This window comes from Falco cherrug, chromosome 3, assembly GCF_023634085.1.
Source record: "Falco cherrug isolate bFalChe1 chromosome 3, bFalChe1.pri, whole genome shotgun sequence".
In the NCBI taxonomy this organism is placed as follows: domain Eukaryota; kingdom Metazoa; phylum Chordata; class Aves; order Falconiformes; family Falconidae; genus Falco; species Falco cherrug.
In genome coordinates this window covers 72,690,393-72,708,149 of record NC_073699.1, presented here as the reverse complement: position 1 = coordinate 72,708,149, position 17,757 = coordinate 72,690,393, and the positions used below count along the sequence as shown (strand labels likewise).

Sequence of the window (17,757 nt, the reverse complement as noted above, 5' to 3'; positions counted from 1 at the left end):
GACAGAAACACTTGCCCTGGGGTATACTGTAACAGAGTTGCTTGCAACGAAGACCATACTCATGAAGCACTATAGTTGCCTAAACCAAGAATGATTGAGTAGAATTACTAATTTTTTTTAATCCATTCTTAGAAGAGAAAGTTGGATCTTAACTTGTTTTTTCTCCTTTCTCCACATTCACTTTTCTACATCCTCACTTTCTCAGTCCTGTGGTTCTTTCTCTGCTTCTTCCACTCTCATGCTGCTATTTGCACATCTTCATCTTTGCACAGCTTCCTTGCAAGTCCTTTATACCCCAGCCTTGCTCATGTGTCAACATCTGAATCACAGAAGTTCCTGTTTCTGCAGCCTTTGTGGAACTGGCTGCATAACATAAGATACTCGGACAGATCCTTCAGTCTAATATTGCATGATAAAGCAGTCAGTTCCACAGTGCTTACAGGATTTAGTGGAACATTTGCTTTACATGGATTATGAGATTGAGCCAGCTGCTCTATTACAAAAGAATGAGTGCTACTAGGAGGGTTTGCTTGGGTTGCAGAGAAGGGCTAATTTCTCATAATTAAGTACATAGACTGCTTTTTTTAGTTGGGGGAAGATACTTTTGGCATAGGACAAGAAAAATAAGTTGAGGTTTCTCCCTTTCAAGTACCGTTTCTTAAATTTTCATGCAGTATTTTATCTCCAGTCTGAAACACAATAAAGAACTGCTTTGACTTTCTTTCCGTTCTGAAGACATTGAGTGGATTTGAAAGATCATTTTGGGATTGGCAGCTATCCATCTAACCTGAAACCCCCTAATGTTAATCTCTGTTATAAACCATATTGTAATGACTTCAGCAGAATAGTTTCAGTAATTTATAAGCTCTATGATAATTTTTGCTGAATGTGTTAAAAAATGCTGATTTCACATGCTTTTATGTATCTTGAGTAAAAGCTTGATACAACTTTGGTTCATTTAGTTCTTTGTTTTATATAGAGAGAATAATCTTCAGAGCTAGAGTAAGTTGTTACAGAAAGTATAAAACTATGTATTTAACTCAGTCGTAATTTGTTTTTTTGGAATGCTGTTGCTTTTTTCTTTTTTTTTTTTTTAATGCACACAGCTGTTAGAACACCTGTCTGACTGCAACTGTGGTTTTAAACTATGAAAGCTAAGCATCCAAAATTGAACTCTGAAATTGAGTTACAATATAGGGATATAATCTGTATATTAATTTCAAGCACTTATGTTTTTAAATTTAATGTGACTAACATTTTTGCTAAATCTGGAAACCGAATCCTGTAATACTGCTACTCTTTATACTGGGAAGAGTGAGGAAAATGTTTTTTGAGGGCTGACAATAAATGACTCGTTTTGGATGAAGCATGATTTTTAATTCAGACTTGATTTCCAGCTGTTGAGTTATTAATGCTTAAATAGTGACAAAATATATAAATTTTAAACAACACAATTTAGAAGTGTCTGCAAATAATGATATTCCTAGTTCAGTAATAATGTTTTCTATTTAGCATCTTAATAATCTACGGTATTTTCGCTTATCTTGCAGGTTCTTGCAACAATGGAACAACTAGAAAAAGTCAGTAGTTTCCAGGAGTTTGTACAAATATTCAGCCAGTTTGGAAATGAAATGGTAGAGTTTGCCCATTTAACTGGAGATCGGCAAAATGTAAGTATTAATTAAAAGCTGTGAGAGATGTTGTAAGGTGTAATTTTAATCTGATTCACCAGAAGATTTGGGTGGTTCTGGGATGTTTAACTATTACAAAACAATTGCTGGTGTCCTATCTCTGAAACCTAACTTTTTCTCCTTGCTCCACTCAAAGGACATCTTTTGACTTTACAGCTCAGCCTGAGAAATATCACTGTGTTGTTTGATCTGTGTATCTTCCAGAAGCCTGTGTGCGTGTTATTTGAGATGTTCTTTGGTTTCAGTCACTGTCCTTTGGCTCTAACTTTTCTGGCTTATTACTCTGATAGATAATTTGTCTGTTTTTACTTGACAGAAACATTTGATGTTTGCACATAATGAAGGGATCTGAAAGCAGAGTAATTATTTTAGAAAACTCCAAACATGAAATCTTTAGATCCTAATAAAATATTTACTCGGGTTTTTATTAGTATTATGGAATAGTTTTCCAGGTTCGGGTCAAAACCTTTTTATGGTGGGGTCATGGTGTTTTACTTCTTGCACGCAGCTACTCTTTCAAAGCTTTTCATTCATGCAGAAAGCTTTTTACTGCTACTTCCATGAAAACAAAAGGTTTGCTGAGGCTTAAGGCTTCTCTTGTGAGCTCTGCTTACTTCCCCTGGGCAATCAAATCCTCCTTTCAGAACTCAGTTAGGGTCTGATACAGATATACAAAGTCCCTAATGTCGAGCAAATTTCAGAATTCAATTTGTATGAACAACGTGCCCACCTCATGCATCTCCTTTTACTGTTGATGTGTTCCAAGTCTGCTAAGTACATGCTCAGTATCAAAGAATCAGTTCTGGAAAAGCTATATATAATCAAGGGAAATACCTGCTTGGAAATTAACTCCGGTTTTCCCTGAAATATTCATAGCAGTTGTTCCCTGGAAAGAGAAAGCTGCCATTACTAGTAAGTGATAATCTTTTCAACTGTTTTTCATTGATTTTCAATGTTAACTGGTCTTTGGCTCTCCCCTCCTTTCCTACTTGACTGTTTTGGAAAGTGTGTTTCATTACTGCTTTTTAGATGTGCACTTTCTTGATGTGCTCACTTCACAGTGTGTAGGCTATGTGGCACTATTGATTTTATTGGGAGGAAACAGCCTTCAAAGTATTTTTCCTTACTGTAATTATAATTAGTATGCTAGAAAACTTGAGTGTGGTCAGATTTCTCAGAGTATAACGTCAGAATCTCAGAAATGAACTTTTTTTAATGTGGTGATTTTGATCTTAAAGATTTTCTGTAGTTGCTAAATAAGATTTTTATAAAAATGTCAAAACAGACTGCTGCTTTGATTTATCTGGGGTTTCTTGCTAATCTAGGGTATGTTAGGATTAATTCCATCCTGTACTCTGTTCCCTTTTCAGCTGGTGGCATTCAGTTGCCTGTTTAACACTCAAACAGCACTCAGCTTTCTTTTCGAGCATCGAGAAGAACTTGGTTGTAGCTTTGTAATTCTTCCTTTTGTTAGACCTTCTGATGTGTTGATGGTTTCTCCCCTCCCTCCTACCCCCATCCCAATTTGGACTCTAAATTCTTTCCTTCTGATGAACTTTTCTGGGGCTTTAGTTCAGTTTTGTGGGTATATCCTTTTCCCTGGAGAGTTTTTGAAAAGTTTCTGTACATAATGCCTTTCTACAGAGGAATTGCTGTTTTTTTAACCTGTTATGTAGTAAATGTAACACTCAAGCAGACAAAAGATTTATTTTAAGTTTCTTTCACTGCAGTACAATGAAAAGCTGGCATTCTCTGTCTCTGCCTTACCCTCCCCCCACTTCAGAAAATTTTTAGTCAGCTATTCTTTTCCCCTCGTTTTTCTGTTTTATGAATAATGCTATATGATAAAGGTAGCAAAATTAGTGACAGTTTACATAAGCTCTGTATCTCTGAGATCTTCCTTCTTTGAAATCTGAATTGAATAGAGCCAAGAATAAAGGCATAAATTAAAACTTGTCTGAAAAGCAAGCTCTGGATCATGAGTTAGGCTGAAAATAGCAGTTGTCAGACATAAAGAAGCTTTCTCACAACCCTGTCCATCAGCAAGAAATTTTCTTTTCCAGGATCACAGATAGTTAACATTTTAGATACTGTGTAATAGTCAGTTCATTTTTTTTTTTTTTTCATTTGGTGTTTAGGATTTGAAGGATGAGAAGAAAAAGGCTAGAATGGCAGCGTCTAGGGCTGTTCTTGAGAAGTGCACCATGATGCTTCTAACTGCTTCAAAGGTGAGTGACTATGAGCACTCCTATGCAACTTGTATAAATCACAAAGCATGGCATCTGGCGGGATAGCTGACTCTTCTTTCTCAGCCCCACTTTAATAAAACTTCATGGTGAAGAAGGGTGTCAGAGTAAATAGTAGAGGAAAACCTTTATATTCTGAGTAATGGTATGAATTCTGATTATCACAATGCTAGTTTAACAGAAAGAATTCATTATATTCTAATGCATTCTGCAGACTTGGCTTGGCCAGAAACATTAATTTTGCTACACTGCATGTGTACTCTCTCATAATACTTACTTTGCTTTCTTTAAAAAGACTTGTCTGAGGCATCCAGACTGTGAATCTGCTCGTATAAACAAAGATGGCGTTTTTCATCGAATGAGATTAGCTTTGGAACAGGTAATAGAAATTGTAACTGACTCTACACCAAATGGAGAAAATGAGATGGCCCCCATCAGTATATATTCTGGCATCAAAGAATTCAAGGTAAGAGTGGAAAAAGTGGTGTTTTCTACAGCCTAATACACAACCTCAAAACTAGAATTTTGGGGAAAAAAATATTTTTAAATTCAGCATGGGGGAACTGCATCTTTTCAGCTTAACTTTTCAGTTAACTTAAATAACTGTCCCCAAATGTTAGAGAATCTGACAAGAGGTAATCATGATTTCATTGTCGCTGCCAAAATATGCCTTCTGATACTTGCAGTCTCCTCCTGAATCAGAATGCATTCAGAACTCCCAATTTTTTGTTGAGGTGATGCCTTGACATTGAATAAACTTTAAGTATCAGCATACTGATCAGAACTTCTTTAAAATGATTATTGAAGAATTCTTCCTTTGTAATTGGTAGTATTTTTAAAACTGCACACAAAAATAGTCGTCCAAACATTTAAAAGAGCAAAATGTCATTCAAGGGAAACGTGATGAATTGAAGTTGTATCTTGTAGCTTAGTTGATTTTTCCTCATAAAGGCTTTTCTGAATTTCATAATTGGTTAATGAACAGCTATGCCTTATTTAGTCTGTCACTTTGATTTTATTATTATTTTATTTATTTATTTATAACACACACACACACACCCCTTTAGAGTTTGGTTGAAATTTTTGCTAAGTGCCTCAAAGTATTCAATTTGCTACATGTAAATTTTTAGAAAAATAGGCAAAACAGATTATGTGGATGTGGAAATATCAAACAAAATCTAAATACACAATCTCTGAAATTACTGAACTTAAAAACTTTTTATTGACATTAGTAGAACAGTAATGTGTTTGCTGTTGCTTCTGATAAGTGGCCAGTAATTGGCTGATGGTATTATTACATTAAAAAGAAAATCCCAAACCCTAAACTGGGGGTAGGGAGACAGGCAGATTGTTGGATTACTTTGAAAATAAGCGAGTAACAAAAAAAGAGCAGTGAGGAGAAAAATAAAATTTAAAACGATGCATCTGCTTTCTGCATTTGCGTCACAACTGTATAACCACATAAATTCTCAAGGGATGTATATGCTTATTTTTCAGAATAAGGTGGAGGGTCTTCGTGAGAATCTTTATTTTCTCTCAAAAGACAACCTTTCGACAATGCTGGAAGTTATCCTGGAACATACGGAGGACTTCACAGACTCTGCCTATACCAGCCATGAGCACAGAGAACACATTTTGGAGCTGTCTAAACAGGCTAAAATGGAACTAGAGCAGCTGGTTTCAGTGTGGATGCAAGCTGTAAGAGCTTTTTAGCAAAGTAAATCTTTTCACCTCTACTTTGGAAAGAAATTTTAATGCAGTGTTTCTTCTGGTCTAGGAAGAGAGAACTGTGTGTATTCCTCACAGTGACAGCTGATCAAGGAAGCCAGAGTTTGTTCTGTGCTTCTGCAGCTTCAGTGTGTTCTGTCCTCCCCCTGCCCTAGTGGTATTCCTTCATTGCTTCTTTGCTGGTAAATTAGGCTACTAGTGGTGGTAGGCTTATTTTAGTAAAGCTGTAAGTGGAAACAAGAAGTGAGTGGAGGTATCATTGCACAGTCTTAAACAGTTAGGTCTTCTGGTGGAGTGGTTCAGAGACATCTATTGTGTTGGTCCCATGGCGGTGACCATAGTTTCGATTTCTTGTTTTCAACAGATTTTGAAAACAAGCTGTTGAAAAGGGAACTATTCTAAAAAATTGACTGATTTTAATCTTGTGAAGAAAGGAGAGAGATGAAAGAGATACTAAGACTTACAGGCAATTTTTTTTTTTTTAAATTTGTAAAATTAATATTAAATTGTAAAAAAAATTTACAAGATTGAAATGATTGTAGTTTTCCTTTTTAAAGAAACACGTTAAGTCTCCCTCTTTCATTTGTCTTGTCTCGTTCCTTGAAGATGATACAAGATAAAAAGGGGGAGGAAAATCAGAGGTGGAAATGCAGTTTCTGTTTTTGATTCTGATTTGCTTTCAGTCTTGTTCCTTGGGCAAAATATAGCACAAAATCTTATCAATACTCTGAAGTATGGCAGATGTGTACTAGTATAGGATACTTACTTAACTGAGTGTATTATGAGAAAGCATTTTTGTTCTTTTTCTCCTCTTAGAATCACATGCTGCAGTCAAGTGTTCGTAACACGGTAGTACAATTTGAAGAGCATATAACTCTTACTGATGATACAGACTGTTGTTATTACAAAGAAGGAACATCTTGAATATTCATTGCACAGGCTCTCATAACTATAAGAAACTAAAACTTTGTTTAGCTTGGTCGTGGTGATGAACCTTGTTAGGCAGCTGTGTGAGCACTGCTCAGCAAGAGCTAACACATCCCCATGTTATCAACACTGTGTTTATCACAAATCCAAAACAGCACCGTACCAAGTGCTGTGGAGAAAATTAATTCTGTCCCAGCCAAAACTACTACACTCGGTATTTCTGAGCTCTGCTACTGGTGGAAAACGATTACCTCTAAATAAATTTGCATACAACACTATGCATATATAAGATCCGTGAAAATACTTGGGTTTGCATGTGTGCTTATGCATTAAGTATTTTCATTAATAAATCACTCAGCCCAGCTGTGACTGAAAATGCAGTAAGCAGGTAAAATACCATCAGCTCACTGTAGTGGCTTTTCAGTTTCAGCTCTGTAGCTTCATTGGAGGGTGAATGTTTCCTGAGGGACTTAATGTTATTCAAATGGGTTTGTTGATTAAAAAAAAAAATTAAATTATTATGCCTTTGGATACATGACCTGAGGGATATGTAGAGATCTTAGTGCCCAATTATTTCAGTTTCCACTCACCATACTTCCCTTTAGCAAGCAGAGTAACTGTGAGTCTTTGAAGAGTGTATTTTAGAACAGAAGTGTCTTGTAACCTAGGTCGTCTAAATTAGACTGACATCACTGGTCTACTCTTCTTTGTATTATTGTATGTTAATGAAAACTAGCTGGAGCGCAACAGGTAATCTAATGCTGTTGATCGAATTTTAAATGTTTCTGAAATCCCTTCTGTGTGTGTTTGAGCTCATAAGATCACAAGCAGCTGTCCTGTTCAGGTTTTCTTGTAACGTTATTTTGGCTAGCAATTCCTTCACTTGTGTAGTTTTTTTTTTTTTAAAAAAAAAGTTGATGTAGAAGGAGCAAACGTGCACATTAAGCAAGTACAAGTAATAAAAAGGACACTCTACTGAGTGCAAAACATGTTCCTTGTTTTAAAAGTGATTTTGTGTTGCTACACTTAAGGAGAGCGTTATATTTGAGGGACAGGTAGCTTTGAGACTTAGAACAGATGAGAATACCTGAGAAAATTATCATATTAGCTTGGGTGGGTGTGTTTTCCTTTAAATAAAATGCAGGGTCCCTGTGTCTATGCCTTTGTCTTATGTGAATTTAGGCTCCGAGGGGCTCGTTTCTTTGCAGCTGTGGCTGTGTTAATGGTCCCACCTAGGAGAATAGTTTCCAATATATTTTGGAGAAGAATGCAGAATCACTGATACTTAATTCTTTTTCCAGCGTGTGCCTCTTGATGTTTGGGTTGTTCCCTAGTTAGGTGCTGTTTGCAGAAGTGGGAGCTCTGTCTTGAAGCTACCTCAACAAAATGTTCTCAGCTACTGCACCTGTTTGAATTAGATGATGACCTAAAGTCTTACAAGGATGCTTTAAGTAACCTTTTTGTAATTCAATATAGAGCATCTGGTATAATGTTTTAGGTACCACTTTATTTTAAAATGGCGTTTCTATTTAAAAAAACCCAAAGAATTAAAAGTACCTCAAACTGTTTGCTCTACTTTAGGATGTTTAGACAGAAGATTTTTGGAAGTTGTAAAGCTTAAGAAAGCCCTTTTCCTCAAAAGAAGCTCTGAGAGCTTTAAAAATAAATTCCTGTTGAACAGAAACAGTCAATTAGCTTGCATCACTATTATTTTTAGGTTTGATGTGGTGATAGATGTTTCTATAAAAGAATTTTTCAGGTAGACTATACACAGGATGTGCAAATGAAGACATTGCATCTAGAAAGAAAAGGCTGTCTTCTAAAGCAACTTGAAGAATGACACGATATGAAGGCGAGATTTGCTGGTTTTTTTATGTAATCTTGGTTGCTTTCTTTGGCTTGTAGCAAAATCAGAAGACAAAGGATCTCATGGAAGACTTGGAAGTAGCCATTTTAAAAACATGCCAGTGCATGAATGAACTTAAAAGAGAGGTAAGTCTAGTTTAAGCAAGCATAAACTGAATACAAGCTTTTATTTCTTGTAGTATGTGAAGTTGTAAAATAGGATACTGTACCCAAAAAGGCTATTATCTATTTATAGACAAGGCTAGCTAAATCAGAATTCCATCAGGGAGCTAGTATGCAGTTATCTTCTGTTCTTACTTAGAACCGATTAGAAATCTGTTGGATACACAGGATGTTTCCTAACTCTGACAACAATTATTAAAAAAAAAAAAAAAAAAAAAAAAAAAGACGTTTGGAAATAAGTACTATGTATATAATCAGTACTTTAAATGTAAAGGCTAAACTTCCCTTGGGGATGCACGCATTACTGTTTTGAATACTTTTTTTGTAGTGTGTGCTTAAAAGAATAAATTACATTTGCTGTTTGTTTGTACTTAACCTGTTCTATTGATTTCTATAGCAGAAATTTGCTATGACAGTGCCTTATACTCAGGTATTTTTCTGGACAGTTGGCAGCTGTGCCTGTTGTAAGTCATTCTTTTCCTAAATGCAAGCATGCTGGGTATCAACTTCCGCGCATACAAGATAGCTGCCTCATTTGGTACGTGGGATGGAGTGTACTTGCTGATCAGGGTCCTCCCCCTGCCATTAATGGATAGCATTGCTGCCTTGTCTGTTCCACAGATTTGAGACAAATACAGAATTGTTTGTGCCCGACAGCTTCCAAAATATTTGCAAAGCATTCGGATAGCTTTTCAGCTACTTCATGTTATTGTTCCTTTTAAACAGATGGAGAAATGGAGACTTAAGAACAGTGAGGATTTCAATACTAGGCTACAGAGCAGTACAAAGATGTTGGGGAAGTATGGTGAACTCACGTAGACTGAGCTCTCAGGAGCTGTAATTGGAAAACCCTGACTGCTCAAAAAAAATCATGCTGGATATTTTTTGATAGAGGCAAAATGAGAAATTTTGTCTTCTGGAATATAATTCCTGCAGCTGTCCAGAAGATTTGAACAGTGTTTTGAATTTTTCAGTTGCGGTTACGTGCCTTGTGCTTCTGCTGTCAGGCAGTGTGTTGGGCTCCCAGAAGATGGAGGATACATAATTTGTGCACTTTGATTAATAGTTTTTTCTTTGGTCAACATTATGTAGGAAGTCAGTAGCAGAGCTTTTCTGGAGTGACATTCAGCTGCTTTAACTTAAGATCATCCTTTTTGAGTAACATCGCTCCCATGTGTTGAATGAGAAGAAAAGGTTCCCAGTCGAAGTAGCATGCAACTATGTAATTTCATAAACCATAAAGACGAAGGTGGCTGGAATATAGTATGTGGAAGAAATCATTAGTATCTTGACTTTTCTTGCAGCTCCATACATTTAAATCTTACCTTATCATCCTGCCCACAGGTTTCTATTTATGAAAATATCATGCAACAAAGACTGCACATTTATCACACTTACAAGAATTTTGTCAGCTTACAGTAATAGAAAATTACCTTCTGTAAACCAGCTAACAGAAGTGGCATAATACACAAAGTAGTGGGTTACCTGTGCCTTGTGATGTAGCTCCATATTAAAAGCAATGCAGGTGAAAACATAGCATGCTGTCATAGAAATTGTGGAGCAAATTGAGTGGGTGTGAATTTCTAAACTAATAAATCCTAAGTTCTGTGTGACTTGGTTTGGTGACCTGTAAAGTATAAAAGCTTACTTAGTAAGAACTTTTTTAAAATGCACAGGATTCATGCTACCTCTGCAAGTAAATTCAGAGTATTATGTCATTTTCCTTGTTCTCTATGTAGTGATTGGATTGATCCCAGAGTAGCCATGCTTCTGTACAAAGGCTGAGGGGGACTGTCCTGTCGGTCTGACTTTGGGTGCTGCAGCGTAGCAACCAGGATCCCTGTTGGTGAAATTTAAGTGTTGTGAGAGCTGGGTGGCTGAAGACACAAGACAGCCTTGTTAAAAGTAGTTCTTTCCCATCTCTGTCACTTTATGGAAGAAACAAAATGTATGTTCCTTCCTTGGGATGATTTTCCTGCTGAATGATCAGAGACAGCATTAAGTAGAAGTAAATTTCTTTTTTAGATCAGGATGAAAAGAATCTCTAATGAAAAGGTAATCTCTATGTGGCCTATATATAAATGAGAATTACTTGTTCCTACTCTTAACACTACAAGCCTTGCAGATATCCTTTCTTCAGAGCTGACTTCCATTTCTGAGGGTAGTGATTTATGCTAATTTTTAATGGCATGCAAGTAATGCTTTATAGATACTTTATAACACATTGTCATAGCTTTTTTTTTTTTCCCCCTCTAAAAAACAGTTTTAGCAGGTTTTGAGGCAACAATTCAGATTTCTTGCATGAAACTGAAAAATACCAAGCAAACAAAAACTTAATTCTGGACTGCACAGGAAGTACTGCCCGGGAAGGGGGTAAAAATAGTAGAGCCCAGTGGAATAAAACCCTCAACATATCTTTCTAGTAAAGGTTCTTTCCTCTCCAGTGTCAAGGCCCACCAGTGTCACAATTTGAGGCTCATTGTATTCATAAGAACTTGAAAAATACTTTCTTCTTGAACAGGCAAGTTTTGTTGTATATTCAGCGCAGTCCAACAAAGTGCGTATAATATTGTAAGACTTATAATCGTCTTACCAGAATGCCCTCCTATTTCTAAAAAGGTTGCTATTTTGGTTTTACTTACGCTTTTAAAATGGGGCTGATTACAAGGCATAGGTAAACCTCCTATGACTAGTCACTAGAACTAGCAGCAGCTGTCACTGATAGCTGTTATCAAGCAGAGTCCTTCACAGCAGAGTTTCAGCAGATCCATGTGTCTGAAAGTCTGCCTGGATTTATGGTTGTGTTTCAAAGGGAAGCTTCTGCTTGCTTGTTGGGATATAGGGAGAGTGTCTGAGACTTCTCCAAGACCCTTCTCTGGCTTCAGTCCCCTTGCAGAAAAGACGCTTTTTACTTTTTTAAGGCTGTGTCACAAGCTGATTATAGTCAAGCTTTTCTTTGCATCATTGAGAATTCAACTTATTCATAGGAACTTAATTTCTAATGAATTATAAACTCAGGTGCTGAGTGACTTCATTTTGTCTCACACAGTTTAATGTGTGTTCTTCATGAGAGGTAGCGTGGCTATTGTGCCGTGATTATGCTGAACTTGGTGCCCCGCAAATTCATGCACCTGGGTTTTTTTCCCAGCTGTAACATCAGAAAGCCGCAGTGTGATCATATCCTTGTTTTGCTCAGCTGCTCTTTTGTTTCTCTCCATATTTGGTTGTTTTTTTCTTTTTGAGTGTGGTGCATTTTATCTTTTTACTTTGAATAGTAATTGAAGAATTAAAGCCCCAGCCAATATGCAGGCTGTATATGAGCTTTCATGATAGCGCATCTTTTTGCTTCTTTGAAAAATCAATCTGTCTCTTAAGTTTATTTGACATGGTACTGGATGAATTTTTTTCCTTCCAAGGTTTATGTCTCTTTCTTATTTTAATGCTACTCAAGGTCCACAGTGCAGCAACATCTTTGGCAGCAGATCTGCTAAAATACCATATGGATCATATGGTTCTCAAAGCATTAAAAATCACAGGAGTAGAAGGAAACCTTGAAGCTGTAGCAGAATATACTTGCAAGCTATCAGAGCAGAAAGAACAACTTGTGGAGGTGAGTTCATGGCTGCTTTCATTTTGTAAGGCACTTAGATCGGAGTGGCTGGATTTGCCTTAATCTATTATTTAGGAAGGCTTTGGTCTGTGGTTTTGTGTCTTTTATTTTATTTTGAATTCCTAGTATACTGTTTAATTTTGTATTGTTCTTGGTAGGGTCTGAGCCAGAGTTGTCACTGTGGCATACAGTTGCTGTAGAAGGGATGAAGAGATCTAGTTCTCCTGGATCTAGACTCAATCTGCATGTATATACTGGAGCTAAAATAGTCATTAAAAAAAACAGGTTTCTAGCTCCAAGTAGAGACGATAGCCTTTTTCTTTCAAGCAGTAGGCATCCAGCAACAGCTGAATCCAAAGACACAATTTTAAGAATACTGGGAATGTAAGTTTCTTAATACAGTGAACTTGACTCTTTTGAAGATCTCGTGTAGTTTTTGTCAGTCATTAAAAATCTTTTCTCCTTTGTGAAAAACAGTGCATGTTTCATGTACTAATACATTTGTGGTTTTGTATGGTAGTATTCATACACGTGAACAAATAGGACTTCCAAGACTACTGAGGGACCATGGCTGCGGAGGCTGCCTCCCCTCTGTGTACCTTGTTGCTCTTTTGTCTCAGATGAGCAGATGTAACTGTACCAGTAGGAGACCTACAAAGATACCTCATTTTGATCTGCAACATGGTGATGCCAGCAGCTATACTTATATGGCATCTTACACTCGCTAATTTCTGAAAAATTCCGGTATCATGTGGGCTTGAGGATTTGGCCCAGAAGTATGAATATGCAGAAGCAACCCTTGAAGTTCTGGGACTGGCAAGTCAGCACTGTGGATTTTTAATTTCAGCTTTAATGTCCCCTTTTTCTGTGACTAATTAGTATCCTGGTGAGACACTGATTTTTTTTATTTTTTTTTTTTCAGGCATAACCATGAGATTAAATAGTTTTTGTATAGGAAGCCTTATGGCATTTCTGATGATGGACAGTGCAGCTGGTTTCATATCTGCTGTCTCTGTCTTACAAATTCTCTTTTTGATCTGAAAACAGCAGTGTTCCTCTCCGCTCAAAGTTCACTCTTAATCTTATTGGGGGGGGGGGGGGGGGGGGAGAGATGACTACATTTCGGTTACTGTGAAAGCAAACAGTATTTCTTCTATAGATTTAATTTTACACTGATTTGCTCAAAGATAATTCAGTCCTCTGGATGATAAAACACTAAATTTTTCACATGGTTGCTAATTGCTGAGTAAGCCTGTTTTGGTGAAATCATTTGTGCTACAATTTTTCCAAGTTCCTTAGGTGTCTGATTACTTTCAGGTTTATTCAGTCACAAATATGGGAAATTGCTGTTGTATTTATGTATAAAGACTTTTCTTTCTTTTGGTGATTTTCTACATATTCCAAGTCAGGATTTAGCCCTGTTAGTTTTTATTGTAAATGTTTATTGTAAATTTAGTTTTTATCGGAAATATCCCCTGAGAAACACCCAGCTGTGTGGTCCCCAGTAAGTTTCTGAAAGGACTATAAATAACTGTGTGTTTGTGTGTGTGTGCACCTTTTCTTACTACTAATTTTATATTTTCTACCGTTCTTTTCTTTTTGAATTTTATAAAAAATATTTAGATGTGTCGCTTACTGAGGCATGTTTCTGGAACTGAGCCCCTTGAGATTACTTGTATACATGCAGAAGATACCTTTCAGGTCACTGGCCCACAGGTATGCTTAGCTTTTATCTCACCACTTCTGCTGGACATATATCAATAAATGTTACTTGTATGAAATTTTTTGAGACCTAACATCGAACGGTTCGAAGCAGCACTAAGTAAGAGTTACGCTTCAGTGTTGGGCAGTATCCAAAGGAATGCATGAGGAAGATCATCAAGCCTGCAAATGTCAAATGAATACACTACAAAGACATTATAGTAGCAGTTTAATTTTGTGTTTTGCCTGTGTGAAGGCATTTGTGAATTCATCTGCAACGCTGTACTAGGACTTCCAATAGCAAATATTTTGTTCTCTCTACAGATAATTTCTGCTGCAGAAACACTGGCATTACATCCATCTAGCAAGATTGCAAAAGAAAATCTTGAGGTGTTCTGTGAGGCCTGGGAGTCTCAACTGAGTGACATGTCTATGTTGTTAAGAGAAATCAACGATGTGTTTGAAGGAAGAAGAGGTAAGAATGCCATGTAGAAATAGAAAAATGTAAGTTTCAAACCACATAGTCTAATAATTTTAAGTGTCATTTCGGAAATACTATTTTCTTAAGAGAAGAGCGCAATAAACAGTCCCTCATCCCATATGGCAATGTGGAATCTAGGTGGCAATATCCAAATCCATTGGTTTTGTATAGATGTTGACTTAGGCTGCTTATTGGATTTTTTTCCAAAGAAAAAACAGCCGAAAATTTAAAGGCCTGATTTGTGTAAAATCGGGTATGTTTAAATTTCCACACTGTGATTAGTTCCAGCAAAATCAAATGGAACTGTTCAAAGGACACAAAAGTATTTGACAGAGCTCTTTGCCAGCAGTGTTCGAATATTAGGGATACAGGGCTTTCATCCTGCCTTTTGGTTTGTCTAGGACATATCTATTCCTGACTATCAAGATATAACTTAAATTGTGTGACATTTAACTTATTTCCTGTGTTTCTGGAAAAAATATATATATATATACATATATATTCTATACTGTCACCTTGCCTTGTATTCGCTTCATAATGTAGTGAATGTAGCTATTTGATTTTTAAACTGCTGTCCTTTCTCCTGGATGGAATCTCTGACGACTCTGCACAATCTTGGGATATTTTCTTTGGTTGGTAAGTTTATTGGTATTTATACAACATGTAGAAGAAAACCTTGGAATCTTAGGAAAATAATTCTCTGTTTACTTTTAGCATAGGGTAATTTACCTTTAAAATGGAAGCCATTCTGTCTTTCATTTTTATTTAACAGGTTTTTTTCAGATGATGTCTTTAGTGTAGCCTGTCATACTACTTGTGGCTACGTGTTTGTTTCAGTCTTTAAGGTGTAATTGCATACAGACAGAATGTAATATATAACAATACTGAATGTCTTGTATTTTTAAGAAAATCACTCAGGTTTAAAAGTTTAGGTTTAGTTAAACACAGGGACTTCATTTTTCTGTATCTAATATACAGAAAAAGTCAATCCTTATTCAGGTTAGATGACACTTTATCACTACAGTACTTCATCTTCCTATTAACATGAGACCTTTTTTCATTTTTAGAGTTCATTTTGTCAGTTTAACTTCCTGTACTTGATCAGGTGTTTGTGTAAGCGGTTCTTTTGTGCCAGCTTTGTTGTGAGGACAGTAAACAACCAACCACAGAGCGCAATGTCTTAAATTGCTGCTGATGATTCCTAGATGAACGTGTGTCTGAGCCTGAAGACTTGTTAAAGGAAATACATGATTGTTATCCTGTCTATTCTTCCACCTTGGTCTGGAATGCCATGTAAAGATGTGTAGCAAGCAGAGATCCTGTTTATGGGCCTTTTAACTTTCAGTGGTTTTTTGCTTTGTTTTGAGAGCCAAGGGCATACTGACTTCCTTTAAACGTAGCATTAAATTTTATATAATACAGCTTAAACTACAGTATTACTCTAATATTCATGTGTTACAATAAATTTGGAATTTGGAGGGCTGATCATGCAGTAATTTATTTTTTCATATTCATACAATGGTCTAGCAGGATTGAATCATAACCTTTTTATATATTTATATATGTGTGTGTATACATATTTATATTTAAATAGTAATAAATATATTAATAATAAATCATGTGGCCACAGCAAAGCATATACTTGGCTCTCCAAACAAATACTTTTTGAAGTATTGCAGCAGATTCCCAACCACTCCTGTAGTTAGCAACTTTTTCTTCTCTTGTGGCTGTTGACAGCAGATAACAGATATTTTCCACAAGTGGTGCTTTCCAATTTCTTTGAAGTATCATGTCACAAGGCAACCCCATGTCATTGCTTGAAGGAGAGAGAAGTGAATGGGTAGGTGCTGCTGCGCGTGTTGGAGGCTATAGTGTGCGTGTGTGGGTCTGGGTGCAATGAAGACTATCTCCTCCTGTTCGGCATCGCCAGATGAGTTCGTTCTAATTAGCATCTATTATTTTCTCAGTTGTTCTTTCAGCATAAAGTGTTCTGATACCATTGGTAAGATATTAAGTGTAGCTCGTTTTCTTTATGTGGCCTTGGGCTTGTATTAGGTCTTGTATTGCCAAAACGATGCTTAAGAAATCTTGTCTCCATTTTCCTTCTCTCGTGTCCTGGCCTGGTAAGAGACCTCTCTGAATCTAAACTGTTTCATATTAACTGTCAGTTGTCTCCTTAGAAATAATGTGGTCTCCTATATCCACCTATCTTTTACAAAGTTTTTCTCAGTTACTGTGGGCTAATCCCTTTTTGTTTGCTTGTGTTCTGTTGTTGGACTTCAGAGTGACTCTTGTCAAAGAAAAGAAAGGAAAAAACCTCACCCAAACACTCCCACCTTTTTGCTTCCAGAAAATACCCTAAAGTTACATTGCCACTTTCAACATTTCTTTTCCTCCTTGAAAACATGACTGACGACCCCATAAATAAACTAAAATGTTTGTTTTCCAAGAGATCATAAGAGTGGCGTTCACAAAACTTTTGCCTCCAAACACAATTTTCACAATATTATATAAGGTTTTATTCTTCTCATAACTCATGATACTTGTCTTAATGTTGAGATTGGTAAAAGTGTCTTGATTTTACAGACTAAAATGTAACAAGTGCTTTATTCCTAGTAGAATGTGATTGTGTGTACCAAAAGATAGAAATACAGTTAGAAGGTATATATTTTTTTTTTTCCTCCTCAGTTTAAGAACTTGTATTTTTGTACTACCAATTTAAATGTTTGGCTTTGTTAGAGAGTTCGGAATACAGCTTATGAGGCAAAAATTGAATGGTGACTGAATGTGCTGGACACATCAAATAAAAAAAGCATTTTTCTGATAACACTAGATTCACGTTGTTTATACTGGTTCTTTATTTTTACAAGCAATTGCATAACTCCTTATCCAGTGGTCCTTTCATATCAGCAAATTAGGTATTTCTCATACTGAGGTTCAAAACTTGCATGCGTAGAGAGCCAGATTTTGCTTGGAAATGAAACTCAGTTTTGGTATAATTGCACTAGATTGCGCCCAAGTTGAAACGGGCTGGTCTGGGGGAGTGGGGTGCACATGCACCTAGAGGTAGGGGGGTAGGTGAGCACAGCCCAGCCCAGTAATCCTCACCTGTGTTTTGAAAATGTCCCTTGTGCTATGCAGAGCTGTACAGTGAGGTAGAGTCGGCTGCCTTTTGCTTAACCCTGAAACGCTTTAATCTAGCGGTGAGGCAGCCCAGTCTGCACAGCTGGTGTTTGGAACTGGGCTGGGCTGGGGAGAGTGCTGGGCTCCTCTCAGCTGGGAGGTTGGCTCTGGTTTGTTCTCAGAATTGCTAGTTTAGGTTAGATACTCAACTTTGTGGTTCCT

The 17,757-nt window shown here is 36.7% G+C and overlaps 1 protein-coding gene across 1 annotated transcript in view; it reads left to right on the top strand.

Moving 5' to 3' along the window:
• The window catches only part of CTNNAL1 (catenin alpha like 1), a 58,760-nt gene that overhangs the window by 29,044 nt on the left and 11,959 nt on the right, over positions 1-17,757 (top strand). The window contains exons 4-11 of the mRNA XM_055706446.1: positions 1,551-1,670; positions 3,830-3,919; positions 4,233-4,403; positions 5,435-5,635; positions 8,498-8,584; positions 12,072-12,230; positions 13,854-13,946; positions 14,256-14,406. Coding sequence (XP_055562421.1) covers positions 1,551-1,670; positions 3,830-3,919; positions 4,233-4,403; positions 5,435-5,635; positions 8,498-8,584; positions 12,072-12,230; positions 13,854-13,946; positions 14,256-14,406 — 1,072 coding nt within the window. The remainder of the gene's footprint in view (positions 1-1,550; positions 1,671-3,829; positions 3,920-4,232; positions 4,404-5,434; positions 5,636-8,497; positions 8,585-12,071; positions 12,231-13,853; positions 13,947-14,255; positions 14,407-17,757) is intronic.